The 12082-nt window shown below is 28.7% G+C and overlaps 2 protein-coding genes across 2 annotated transcripts in view; one reads left to right on the plus strand and one right to left on the minus strand.

The window, feature by feature from the left end:
- The window catches only part of LOC100574061, an 8750-nt gene extending 2943 nt beyond the window's left edge, over positions 1 to 5807 (plus strand). The window contains exons 2-5 of the mRNA XM_008183171.3: positions 2278 to 3159; positions 3393 to 3614; positions 5299 to 5406; positions 5649 to 5807. Of these exons, the coding sequence (XP_008181393.2) occupies positions 2282 to 3159; positions 3393 to 3614; positions 5299 to 5406; positions 5649 to 5757 (1317 nt within the window). The 5' untranslated portion in view covers positions 2278 to 2281 and the 3' untranslated portion in view covers positions 5758 to 5807. The remainder of the gene's footprint in view (positions 1 to 2277; positions 3160 to 3392; positions 3615 to 5298; positions 5407 to 5648) is intronic.
- Positions 5808 to 8955: 3148 nt separating this feature from the next.
- On the minus strand, positions 8956 to 11706 carry LOC100163922 (F-box-like/WD repeat-containing protein TBL1X). The gene is made up of 8 exons (XM_008183175.3): positions 11577 to 11706; positions 11258 to 11393; positions 11028 to 11189; positions 10781 to 10963; positions 9677 to 9879; positions 9434 to 9599; positions 9216 to 9317; positions 8956 to 9035 (listed from the first exon to the last, which is right to left on the minus strand). The coding sequence occupies exons 1-8, from the start codon at positions 11690 to 11692 to the stop codon at positions 9006 to 9008; spliced, it is 1098 nt and encodes a 365-aa protein (XP_008181397.1). The 5' UTR covers positions 11693 to 11706; the 3' UTR covers positions 8956 to 9005.
- Between the last annotated feature and the right edge of the window lie 376 nt (positions 11707 to 12082).

The raw sequence follows: 12082 nt of genomic DNA on the forward strand, positions 1-12082 counted from the left end.
TTTGACTTTGTATTTGACTTTCAAAATAACAAAAAAATGTTGTAAATTTAAATGATGTTTAAATTGTTGTGAAACAATATTTTTCGAAATTGATTTGTCATTCCATCAAAAATATTATTCTCTATCTTTTTTGTAATGGGTGATTTTACTCTAAGACTACTTATAAACATAAAAAAATGATATTGCCCAAATGTGTTTTATTTATGTAGCGTGTAGGCCAGAGAGAGAAAACAAATAGTGCGCTGACATCCTCTTAATCTGAAGCTGATCTATTGATACTCTTGTACTAGTAACCGTCTAAGCCAGTGGTTTTCAACCTTCTTTGCAATGTGGCTCAATTACATTGTCTTTTACATGTTTAATCAAGGTCTAAGGGTGATACAGATATTTGACATTTTACCCCCTAGGCCCCATCATTTATTGAAATTGAATTTAATATACTGTGAGGCACATAGTACGTTAGTTAGGAGACATTTAAAAAGAGGCTCTATCCTCTTAATGTGAATTTGGCTCATAACAATTATGTTAGTATATTTATGCTGAAAGTAGCAGCTGTGTTCTCAATTCTTCATTTCTCTATATTTCATCCCCTTTTGAATGAAGTTGGAAATCATTTCCCAGTTTTTTTCGCTGGATATCATCATTGTCACCATATAATCTGGAGTGATTAATTTTTCGATGGCTGTTGATACACAGTATCACTAAGAATCTCTTATTGTGCCGTTGAGCCAGGTGTCGCAGATAAAGAGTGTCTAATGTGCGCATCTTCTCATTGTATGTCTTTTTTCAAGCAAGTCCACTGGTGACAGGGACGCTAAGACTAGCGTATTTGTAGACAAATTTTGACAAATTATGACCATTTGATAAGCGCATGTGATCCTCAGTGCCGTGTGTCCTATTGCTTCCTTGCCTGGATGACCTATCCTGTCTCCACGGTGTGCCGAACAATATGATAGATTGAACAACACCGTCTAGTAGCTTTTTTATATTTGGTTTGGCAGCACTGCAGTTTTACATGATTCTTGCCAGGTGCTTAAAAACTAGCTACCATTCTATACTGTATTCAGAATATGAATTCCCTTTGGACCCCCTTGAGTGATGCCAGGTGCTCTCCGATTGGTCGCCGATCATCAGCAACTGACGCGGAAATGGGAGGGACTGTGTGGTTGACCAGTTTTTCCTGTCGATAGGGCATTCTTATTCTCAATAGAATATACGTCGAATATAATTGTCGTTGAACTTCAGCTTTTTAAATAAGGTTGGAGGCTTAGGTACCGTTAGGTTTTGGTAGCTTCAACAACGGAGTTGCAAGAATGATTCTTTAGTCATGGAAAATTCATTATTTTCAAATTGTATAAAATAATGTTCTTGTAAATAATTTTTAGATAGTTTCAAGTTATTAAAAAACAATGTTTTTATTAAAAATAATATTTTTAAATATTATTATCCTAGCAATTTTTAAGTTTTTAAGTTGAATGACAACATTTTAATTTCATATTCCAAAGCTGAATATTTTTCTTAGTATTTTCATACATAAAAATTGAATTTTTAAAAACTCAAATACTGTTAATTTACTCTGTATGGACCCGGCTTTCTGCAATAAAATGATTTCCATGTGTAATAATCTAATTCAATTTCTAAGTTTCTATAATTAGCTTTTCTTTTGAATTTTGGTGATAACATAATAAATTCTCATTGTACATGAGAAAATCATTTTTTTCATTTATGGTAAGTAACAGGGGCAGATCCAGAGTTAGGAAACTGTGGGTCAGGAAATTTTAAGGGACCACTTATTAAAAACAGATTAGAAATCTATACTTGTGTTCTAGGTATATAAAACAAAAAAAATTAATTTATACTGTATGTGTGTTTATTCGAGGGTCCAAGTGTCTAACTACCTAAAACCTGAAAAGAAGACAATTTGATCAGCAAATATTAACTGTGGGTCAGCTGATCTTCTGAACCTAGAAAATATGGTTTAAATATATTTAATATTAGAAAATAACTGTAACGAACAATAATTATTATAAGTATTTGTTAACTCTGTTAAGTAGTTTTAATTTAAGTTCTCTAGTACTCATTAGTTTGAAAATTTTAAATAGTTTGGAGAGCTACGCATGTTTTTACATTTTCCACAAATTTAATAATATATCTTTTATAAATAACGGGTAATGGTTTAATGTTTGTATTGAATTAGATGTTTATAATTTATTAAATAGAAATCTTTGTAAAATATCATAGGTAGTAAAATTAATTTGTATTAAAAATATTTTACAGATATATGATGAGAAGAGTAAAGAATAGGAAGAATAGGAAAAGAACATTAAAAAAACAGCGTCGGTCTGCTAAAAATTGTAAGCATTTGACTGTAAAATCCAAAACGGCAGCTATGAACATTAATAAACCAAATTCCAGTGTGGTTGATGAAATAGAGGATAACAACGACAATTCACTTTCTACTGATGAACTTAAAAGTATAAAAACGGTTTCTTCCAAAGTAACAGTACCAAACATTACAAATTATGAAATTATAGATCTTACTTATATTGTTGATGGTGATAGTACATTTGAAAACTCCTCCACTATTAATCATAAAAAATCTGCCCTAAACATCAATAATGATAATATAATAGATATTACCGATATTAATATCACAAGCAATACACAGGAAGATGTCCATAAACAATTTTCAAGTGATACAATGTTGTTTGATGGAGATGATGATGATGTCCAAATTATTGATGTTCCTACTTGTGTTCAAAATAAATCTATTGAACTTGTTACTATATTAGACGACAGTGACATACCAAATACATCAAATCGAAAATCTGTGAAAAAACCAAATAGTTTTAAATCTGTGCACGGACGTCTAGGTATTCCTACAACAGGCACATTTAAAAGCTCATATATTAGTCCTTTACGTAACCTTAAAAGGAAATTGGAAGAGGAAAATATAACTAAACTGAATTCTTTGGGTGACAACTCAGGAGGATTTATTATTGATACACAAAAAATGCCTTCTAAATCACAGAATTTTATTACGTTAGAAAAAAAACCTGTTAAGAAGTTCAAGCCACAAGTATCTTCAACAGGTACGACATCTAGAACCAAAAGAAAACTACGACCAATCATCATTGATGGTTTAAATATTGGATTTGCGTGAGTTATGTTTCTTAAAATTCATTACAATGAAGATATTTATTATTTATAGCTTATGAAAACATTAAGATCAAAAATGATTTTAATGTGATATTAACACAAGTACTTGGAAATATTCTAATTTTATATATATAAATATTTTACAGTTTGCTACATTATGAAAATGTATGATCCAACTTTTAAGTTTTTGATTATCGTAAAAATATTAAATCATAAAATTGATTTATTTTTAGACATGGTTCAGGAACATTTTCGGCAAAAGGAATCGAATTATGTATACAATATTTCACTGATCTAGGACATAAGGATGTTATAGTATTCATTCCACAACATCGACAGGGACCACCTGGGTCTACATCAAACACAATCTTAAATAATTTAGTTAAAAAAAGGCAAGTTTGTTTTACACCAAGCAGAAAAGTCCAAAACACAAGGATGACATGTCATGATGACCGGTAATTAATTGATTAGCAAACTTATTAGATTTATCTCAACTCCAACTAATTCTAGGTTGGTTAATTATATGGTCCATATCACTTGTCAATGCAAACATAGAAACTACCTTTTAACAAGATCTGTGTCGAAAGCAATTTTATCTTTATCAGATTTAGTTGATTTAAAAATATCAAACAAGGGTGAAATAGTTTGCATGCACTCAGAAAGATTGTCTAATAATTTATTTATTAATGTGTCTAAATTCAATTAGGTAAAATTATTTTTTGTAAAAACTGTTCATACTTGATTGTTTGAATTTGGATCTATATTTTTTTAAATTTTGTTTTCACTATACGTCTATACTTTATTCAAGTTTAGAAGCAACCCAGGTGGTGACCAGTTTTCGTCGGTGACAGACAGGTGTGCCCAACCTATCTCCCCACTTTAATAATTTCACACTAGAATGATAAGGACAATTAATTAGGACAAAAATGAGCTACAAGACCCACGTCCATGCGCATTAGTCGGTCACTTGGGTTGCATCTAAACGTGAATAGAGTATAGTACAATGTTTCAAAAAATCAGATTTAGCATCAATATTGCAATCTAGTTGTTCACTCTTCAGCTGAATCAATCATATCATTGATACCTTGATTATAATCTCTAAAATGAGATAATGATAATATTATACACATTTTATATAATTTAGTTATTACTCTAATCCAGAGTTTCTTAAACTTTTTTATCCGTGGAACCCTTTTATATATCCACTTTTACCGCGGATCCCAATTTTTTTTTTTTTAGCTTTATAGATTTTTTTATTTAGCCTTCAACAGTAAGTTATTAAAGCTCGATAATTAAAACCCATACTTTGTTTCAATATTTCTAATGACGTGTCATTTTATGTAAGGATTATTTGCAGTAAAAATCATAATAATTTCACTTAATAATAATGTGTACACACTATTCTGTATTTCATTCAAAAAGTATTTTGTATGAAAGACAATAACCGGACTTCTAAATTTAAATTTTAATGAGATGAGTGACATTACTTTTTATTATTACAAATATTCTTAATATTGGGCTTTATTGATAAAAGTTGTAATCTCATATTAGGTTCGGCATCAAGTCTGTTGCGGTATTTTGATTTTGTTGGTACATAGGTGGTGAACACAAATAAGTGGTTGCAAATGGTAAAAGTGCCAACATGGCCTTTTGTGATAATTGAGGATTTACATATTTTGAAACGCACCAACATTTAATATATAGATCGATTTAAAATTTTGAAAAAAAAGCACTTAAATTTTGCAGAACCCTGAAGTGATCTCTGCGGAACCCTAGGGCTTCGCGGAATACTGTTAAAGAAATGCTGCTCTAATGAATTACTGAATTGACAATTTTTTTCATGATTCTTTGCTAAAATTTCAATTGAGACTTTTGTTGACAGCTGACTTTTTGTTTTTAACATATTGCTGACTTGTTATGAAATATTACTAGTTAGTGGTGATGAGATAAAACACCCCACAATTCCTCTATAATATGGTCCAGTATTTAGATTTATATTATGACAAATTTAGATTTAAAAAATGATATTTATTATGTATGATATATAAATATATAACTGATTAACTGCAGTAAATTGTTTTAAAGATGACATTCACCATCTCCTTTATTATTATTATTATTATTATTATTATTTCATAGAATTATACTCAACTATGCCCATAAATGTGACGGAGTGGTTATTTCAAATGACAACTATAGAGATTTATATGATGAAAGTGATGCATTCAAAGATATCATTGAAAATAGGTAAAATAATTATTATTTATGTTTTATACCCACTGCATAAATATAAAATGTGTTTTACCTAATAGAAAATGTAAAAACTTTTGTTAAATAATAATAATATTCTTAACATATTTAGATGTATACATAATTCATTTTCAATATTTTAATTAAATTATCCTTAGTAAGAAAATACAATTGGACATATTTTTCATTAATTTTTTAGTGTACAATAATAATTTACTCATTTTCTTTTTCGTTTGTAGACAAGTAATGGTGACATTTGTCAAGGATGACATAATCGTTCCAGAAGACCAATACAATCGAAGATTAACTATTCGGACTCTTTCAGATATTTTGTGTTTTCCAGAATAAATTTATACTGTCTAACTGTTTAAATATACTTCAACAAAGTAATATTTTAATTACAATTGGAAAGGAGATTTAATTTTATTATTCATACCTATTTCAAGTTTAATGTGAAAAACTTTTATGTATATTTAAAAATATTTAAAACATTTAAGACTGATTAATTTTCTTTTTAAGTAGGTATAAAAATAATATTTGATTAATTATATAGAAAAGAAAAAAAAATGTAAAATAATGTGGTTTTAGTTTTCACGAAAAAAAATTAATTTTAATTTTGGTAGAATAAGGTAGGTACTCAACCAAACTAACACAATACGCAGAATAGTTGAATAGTTTACATCTTTACGATACATGACTGTTGCAAGTTAACTGAAATCTAGGATCAATGATAGGTAGGTGATTAAAAAGAGTGCCAATTGGTTATTGTTTTTTAGTATTTGTAATAATTTTGGATTTTAGAAATACAACTATACGGGATTACAATACTAATTATTATTATTGTTGTGCACAATATTATGTTCTTTTTCCTTCACAAAACACACTCACACAAACAAACATACACAAATACATACCTACACACAATTTGTATGTCCCCGAGGCCCGCATAGGTATAAATATAATTATATTCCAACTATCAATTATTAGTAAAAATGTATCATTGTTTTTGCGTTAATAAAATATAATAATGGTAAAACAACAACAACTGGGCACCGGCCCATCGGGCTGCTTTTAAAATTAGACAGAGGCAAATGACCATCTTGCCACCCACCCCCCCAAATGACGCCACTGGCCATCATGTAGTCATTCATCCACAAATTTTAAAACAAACGAAAATAATAATATATTAAAATCAGACGCGCAGCAAATAGTTGAAGACAACGATATTGGCTAGGTACTGTTTTGGTAAAAATGTATGTGATGAAATAAAATTTAAATCATTAACTGATCATTGGTTACTGGATGGACATTTTGTGCGATTTGGTCGCGAATTTGGTGGCAAAGGCAGTCACCAGAAACTTATTACATTAGTTATAAAACCTTTTAATAACTGGAGAAAAGTGATTGAGAAATTTGAACATCCCAAAAACTGTCAAAATATTAATCAAAAATTAGATTCAGAGCGTGCTATACAAATAAACGAGGTCCAATGCAACAACTTGGTATGTCTGCTTTTTGAAATTGTTCAGGAGAATAAATAAACGTTTAAATTCTTTAATATTTCTCATACAGCAGTTTATGTTTATATAGAAAACATGTAGTATTTCTTTTTTTTTATTGATATTATGAATTTAAATTACAATTATATTAACACAAACAATTTTAACACCTATAAATAGGATACATTTATGAATTTACCAGGTTTTTATCATTTTTAGTATAACCAACATAATTAGGTTCGGAGCAAAAACCTTGTATGTCCGGACATACCAAGCTCTTGCTCTGAAATGTAATAACCTGCTAAGTCCATTTTGCTTATATTTCCGTAACTAATAATTGGACATAACTGCTTATTACACCGAAATGTGTGTAGCTTTATTCTCTCATTAGGAGACCACAATAAAAAACTTTTTTGAAAAAGTGGACATACCCGGTTGTTGCACTGGACCCTCCAATTAATCCAAATAGGAAGAGATTAATTCCTATTATTCAAATAATTATTTTTTGTGGGCGTAGAATAATAGCTTTACGTGGTACTACCGATATGGACCTCTCTTTTTAGACAATTATGAACCTACTTACAATGATGGTGATTTCTGAGCATTATTGAGGATGTACATTTCGTGTCATGATAAAAATCTTCTTCATAACATTGAGAATCAAATATTAAATGCTACATAATATATGAGTCATATGATTCAAAATAGTTGTATAAATATATGTGGAAAAATTATACAAGACCGTCTAGTTAACAAAATGTTTTTCTGTATTAGTCGACAAGACAACTATGAACTGACGTATCATGCGTTGAACGGCTTACAACCGTCCTTGTGTATACGTTATTTAGACAATAATTTAAATATTGAAGTAGTAGTTATAGGTTCATCAACTGTATAGTGTTTAAACTAATAATTATTAATGTATTAAACATTAACACCTGGTTGTGGTGTTATTCTAATTTCTATAAAAATACATTTCTAATAGGTCAAAACATATTTTAAGTAAAAATAACTTTGATAATGAATTTAAATCCAACAATATACTCAATAGTTATTTTCTCTTTTGTAATCAATATTGAAATTTCTGTTAAAAGATTTTCTAAATGAGAATTTCTTTGAACAAATTAATCGAATAAGACATAATTATATTTGTCTAGTTTCATCAAATAATTTTATATTTTTATATATGATTTTTTATACCCATTAATTTTGTAAATATTTTTCTGTTTTTGAAATATATTTCATAATTCGAAAAATAGCACTATTTTTGTATATGTCATATTTTGCTTGCAACCATTTGGTTGTCAATACCCATTGTGAATTTTTACTAATTATTATTTTATTAGTATATGATTATCCATTGTATTCCAAATAAGAAGCTATAAGAAAAGTTAACTCATTTGAAAATGCAACAAACGCTGAAATTGAGGCACCAATGAAAATTTACATAGCCGGTGCATCATCTAGGAAGAAAAAAACTATTGTAGTGCGCTCACCCACTGAGTATTATGTACACTACATTTTTAGTTGCTATATTTAATAAAGAAAAATATTAATATATTTCATGAAGTTTATTTTAATTTTATTACTTTTTTTTTTGTAATTGTTATTTTTACTTTCTTTAATATTTATATAATTATAAATTATAATATCGAAATATCGATAGACAGTAAATTTGTATAAATTAGTACATCATTAAAAGTTATAAGACGTAACTAATAATCACAGGTACTATATTATAGTATTTTAATGTATATTAATTAAATATCATAAATGAATATTAAAAAAGTTCATAATTTATTATGTTCCATTATAATAAGTTGTCTTAACATTTTAAAATTAGTTTTTTAGCAATAAAGTAATACATTAAGTATATCTAAACAATGTTTTTTAGTTGTTGAAACAATTTTATGTTTATATTCTTATAATATTATTAACATTATGAAAATAATCAAACACATGCCAAAAATAATACTAAAATATTAGTCATTACAAAATATGTAATTTTATAATAAAGTTCTTATGTTATAATTTTGGTATCTGGGCAGTATCCAAAATAGGGAAAACTCAATATAAAAATAAATTTTGCCAAAAGAATTAGAGTTTTCGTAGATCCAATACAAATACCTGAAAAAAAATTTTTTTTTTAAATTATGCTGAAAAGGTGAAAGCTTAATATTATATTTTTTTAACTTGTATATACTAGTTACGCTTAACAATACTAGGATAGTTCAAAAATATATAAATCAGTAACTGTACAGCATTAAGAATTATAATTTTTGACAAATACGTATATACTCTACTCACACTTCCATCATATGCACTTGCCCCAACTTTATCACCCTTGGAATTCCAGAAAACATCAAAAATACGACCCGTTCCTTTGAAACTATTAATTAATTGATGACTCTGAAATAAAAATAGCACAATTATTATTTTGTCCAAGAACAAAATGGAAGTTGACTGTTGTTTAATATATTTGTTTTATTGTTTCTCGTGTTTTCATATTAATAATAAATATTTACTTGTGTTGACCAAATGTGAACACATTTATCTAAACTGCCAGATGCCAAAAACTTTCCATCAGGTGAGAAGGCTATGTTGTAGATAGGTTCAGTATGCTTGGTCATAGTATGTATGCATGCACCTCGCTCAACATCCCACAATCCTACAGTTGAATCACATGATGCACTGGTAATATTTATAGTAAATAATAAATATTGATTATTAACGGTCTTATTATGTCATAAATTCATTATTGTACTTACCTAGCAAGTATTAGATTCATGTTTGGATTAGCAGTTCTTGGACCAGTTGGACTCCATTTTATTGTATATATTTCTTTTTTATGTGCTTGTAAGTCAAGTACACAGGTATCTTGTTTCATAGACCATATCTTCAAAGTCATGTCATCTGAACCAGAAGCTAATAGATTTCCTTGAGGATCCCATTTAATAGCATTAACAGCATCCTAAAATGTATTTCAAATATAAAACAACTCAATATTTGTTGTTTTTATAGGGGAAAAACCGATGGTGCCTTAATACAATATAAAAAATAATGGATACCTACTTATTGATCTAATGAAGAGATATAAATTCCAAAAACATATTTGAATTTTTCATCAAGTTTACTTGAAATCGACTTTCCCACGTTTTTGATTTTAACTTCTTCAAAAATTAAAATATAACAATTTTTTAATTACTGTTAATGTAAAATTCTTAGAAATTTGGGGGATAATATCAAAAATGTGGGAGATTGATTTCAAGTAGACTTGATATAAATTAAAATCTGTTTTTAAAATTCTTATCGCTTTATTAGATCAATTAGTATGTTTAGCAAAGCACACGTCTAAAATCCTATGTCGTGCGTGTGTTAGACAAATACAGATAATCAACGGGTGGAATCAGCGCACTGTTTGTTTTCTCTCTCTGAACCACATGTAACTTAGACGAAACGCACATACAAAGCTTCATTTTTCTACGTTTTTTGTGTTATTTTTAAGTAAAATCACTTATTACAAAAACGATAGAGAATTATATTTGGGAGGGTATGACATATTGATTGTTCTAAATATTATCTTAAAACAATTTTAAAATTATTTAAATGTAAAACATTTTTTTTTTTTTTTTTTGAAAGTCAAATACAAAGTCAGATAACAATAAAATATAGAACCAATATGTCATACCCTTAAAAATAATATCCTCTTTAATTTTTGTAATTGGTAATTTTACTCTAAGATCACTCAAAAACATAAAATAAAACGATAAATAAAAAAATGAAATAAAAACAAATAAAAAATGTGTTATGTCTATGTTGCGCATGGCCAGAGAGTAAACAGTGCACTGACATCCTATCAAGTAATAACTAACTGTATGCCCTTGGAAAGATTTTACTGGTCGATCAACACCTAAATGACAAACGTGTATACATTTATCAGTACCGCATGATGCAAAACTACTGTTTGATCCCCAATCTACATCCAATGGTGGTTCTGTATAGAATGCAAATTTCTGTTTGCACTGGCCTGAAGCAGCATCCCAAACAATAATAGTCTAATATAAACAAACGAGAAATCATAAATCAAAGGTAAAATGGATGAAAAATAATATTATATACCTTATCGATTCCGGCACTGAGTATATAATCTCCACTTTTATTCCATATTGAACAAATAATTGGACCCTTATGTTGATCAAGAATGCTTGATATTCTGCCATCTGTCATCCAAATTCGACCATAACCATCAAATGAACCAGTGGCTAATAATGTTCCAGCAGACTAAACACAAACAATAACTATTAGTAACAAAATTTACTTATTTAAAATGTAGAAAATAAGTTACATACATTCCAACTAAGGGAAGAAACATCTATATTACTGGATATTTTAGTTCTTCCTTTTTGAATACAATGTTTCAATTTAAGTTGAGAAGGGCAACTCGAACTGTCAGTCATATCCCAAATACGCGCTGTATTTCTTGATCTATAAATTAAAATTGTTTTATCTTTAAATTTAAAAAATATAAAATGCAAGATGATCCTTGGGCCAAGGTTATAAGTATTTTTAGTGGTACATATTGATGAATATATTATTAGGTATCTAACCCACAATTTAAAATTTTTATGTAATAAATAATAATGTAATGAAATGTGTTTGAATTATTACCCAGCAGCAAGCAAATCATTGGTTGGATTCCACGCACACATAAAAACTTCAGAGTCACGACCCCTAAGAATAGTAGTTTTTTCAGCAGGTATTTCAATACTGCTATCTAGTTCCATTGTTTCAGTGCTAGTAACAGGGCTCTGTAAACTGGCTACTATGTTCGGTAACACTGATCAATCAAATACAAACTCTCAGTCAGACTCTCATCAAGTTTATGGAGACCAAAGTTCAGCGTTTACGAATCCGCACGGTTGGCAAATGCACTACAGCTAAAAAAAAAAAACCGCCGAGATAAACAAATACTGTATATCGTCGTATTAATAATATTCATAATACGGTATTATGAATATTCTTATCATTAAGGTTAGAGAAGAGGAGACCAAACATATTATTACACACAAGGTGTATTGATAAGGTGTCGTCACTTGTTTGAAAACTTGATTGAAAATTTTACTACAGATAGTCGTCACCACCGGGAGCGCTATATGTCCTAAAGAGGCCGAAAA

The sequence above is a fragment of the Acyrthosiphon pisum genome, chromosome X (genome assembly GCF_005508785.2).
Source record: "Acyrthosiphon pisum isolate AL4f chromosome X, pea_aphid_22Mar2018_4r6ur, whole genome shotgun sequence".
Classification (NCBI taxonomy): Eukaryota; Metazoa; Arthropoda; class Insecta; order Hemiptera; family Aphididae; genus Acyrthosiphon; species Acyrthosiphon pisum.

Excerpts from the sequence above, each read along its gene's own strand:
- LOC100163922 (XM_008183175.3), bottom strand. The coding sequence starts at position 11,692 with ATGGAACTAGATAGCAGTATTGAAATACCTGCTGAAAAAACTACTATT. Across the intron at positions 9,600-9,676 it reads ATGAATCTAATACTTGCTAG|TGCATCATGTGATTCAACTG; the intron begins GTAAGTACAATA and ends AAATATTACCAG. Across the intron at positions 9,036-9,215 it reads CAAGTGCATATGATGGAAGT|GTATTTGTATTGGATCTACG; the intron begins GTGAGTAGAGTA and ends ATTTTTTTTCAG.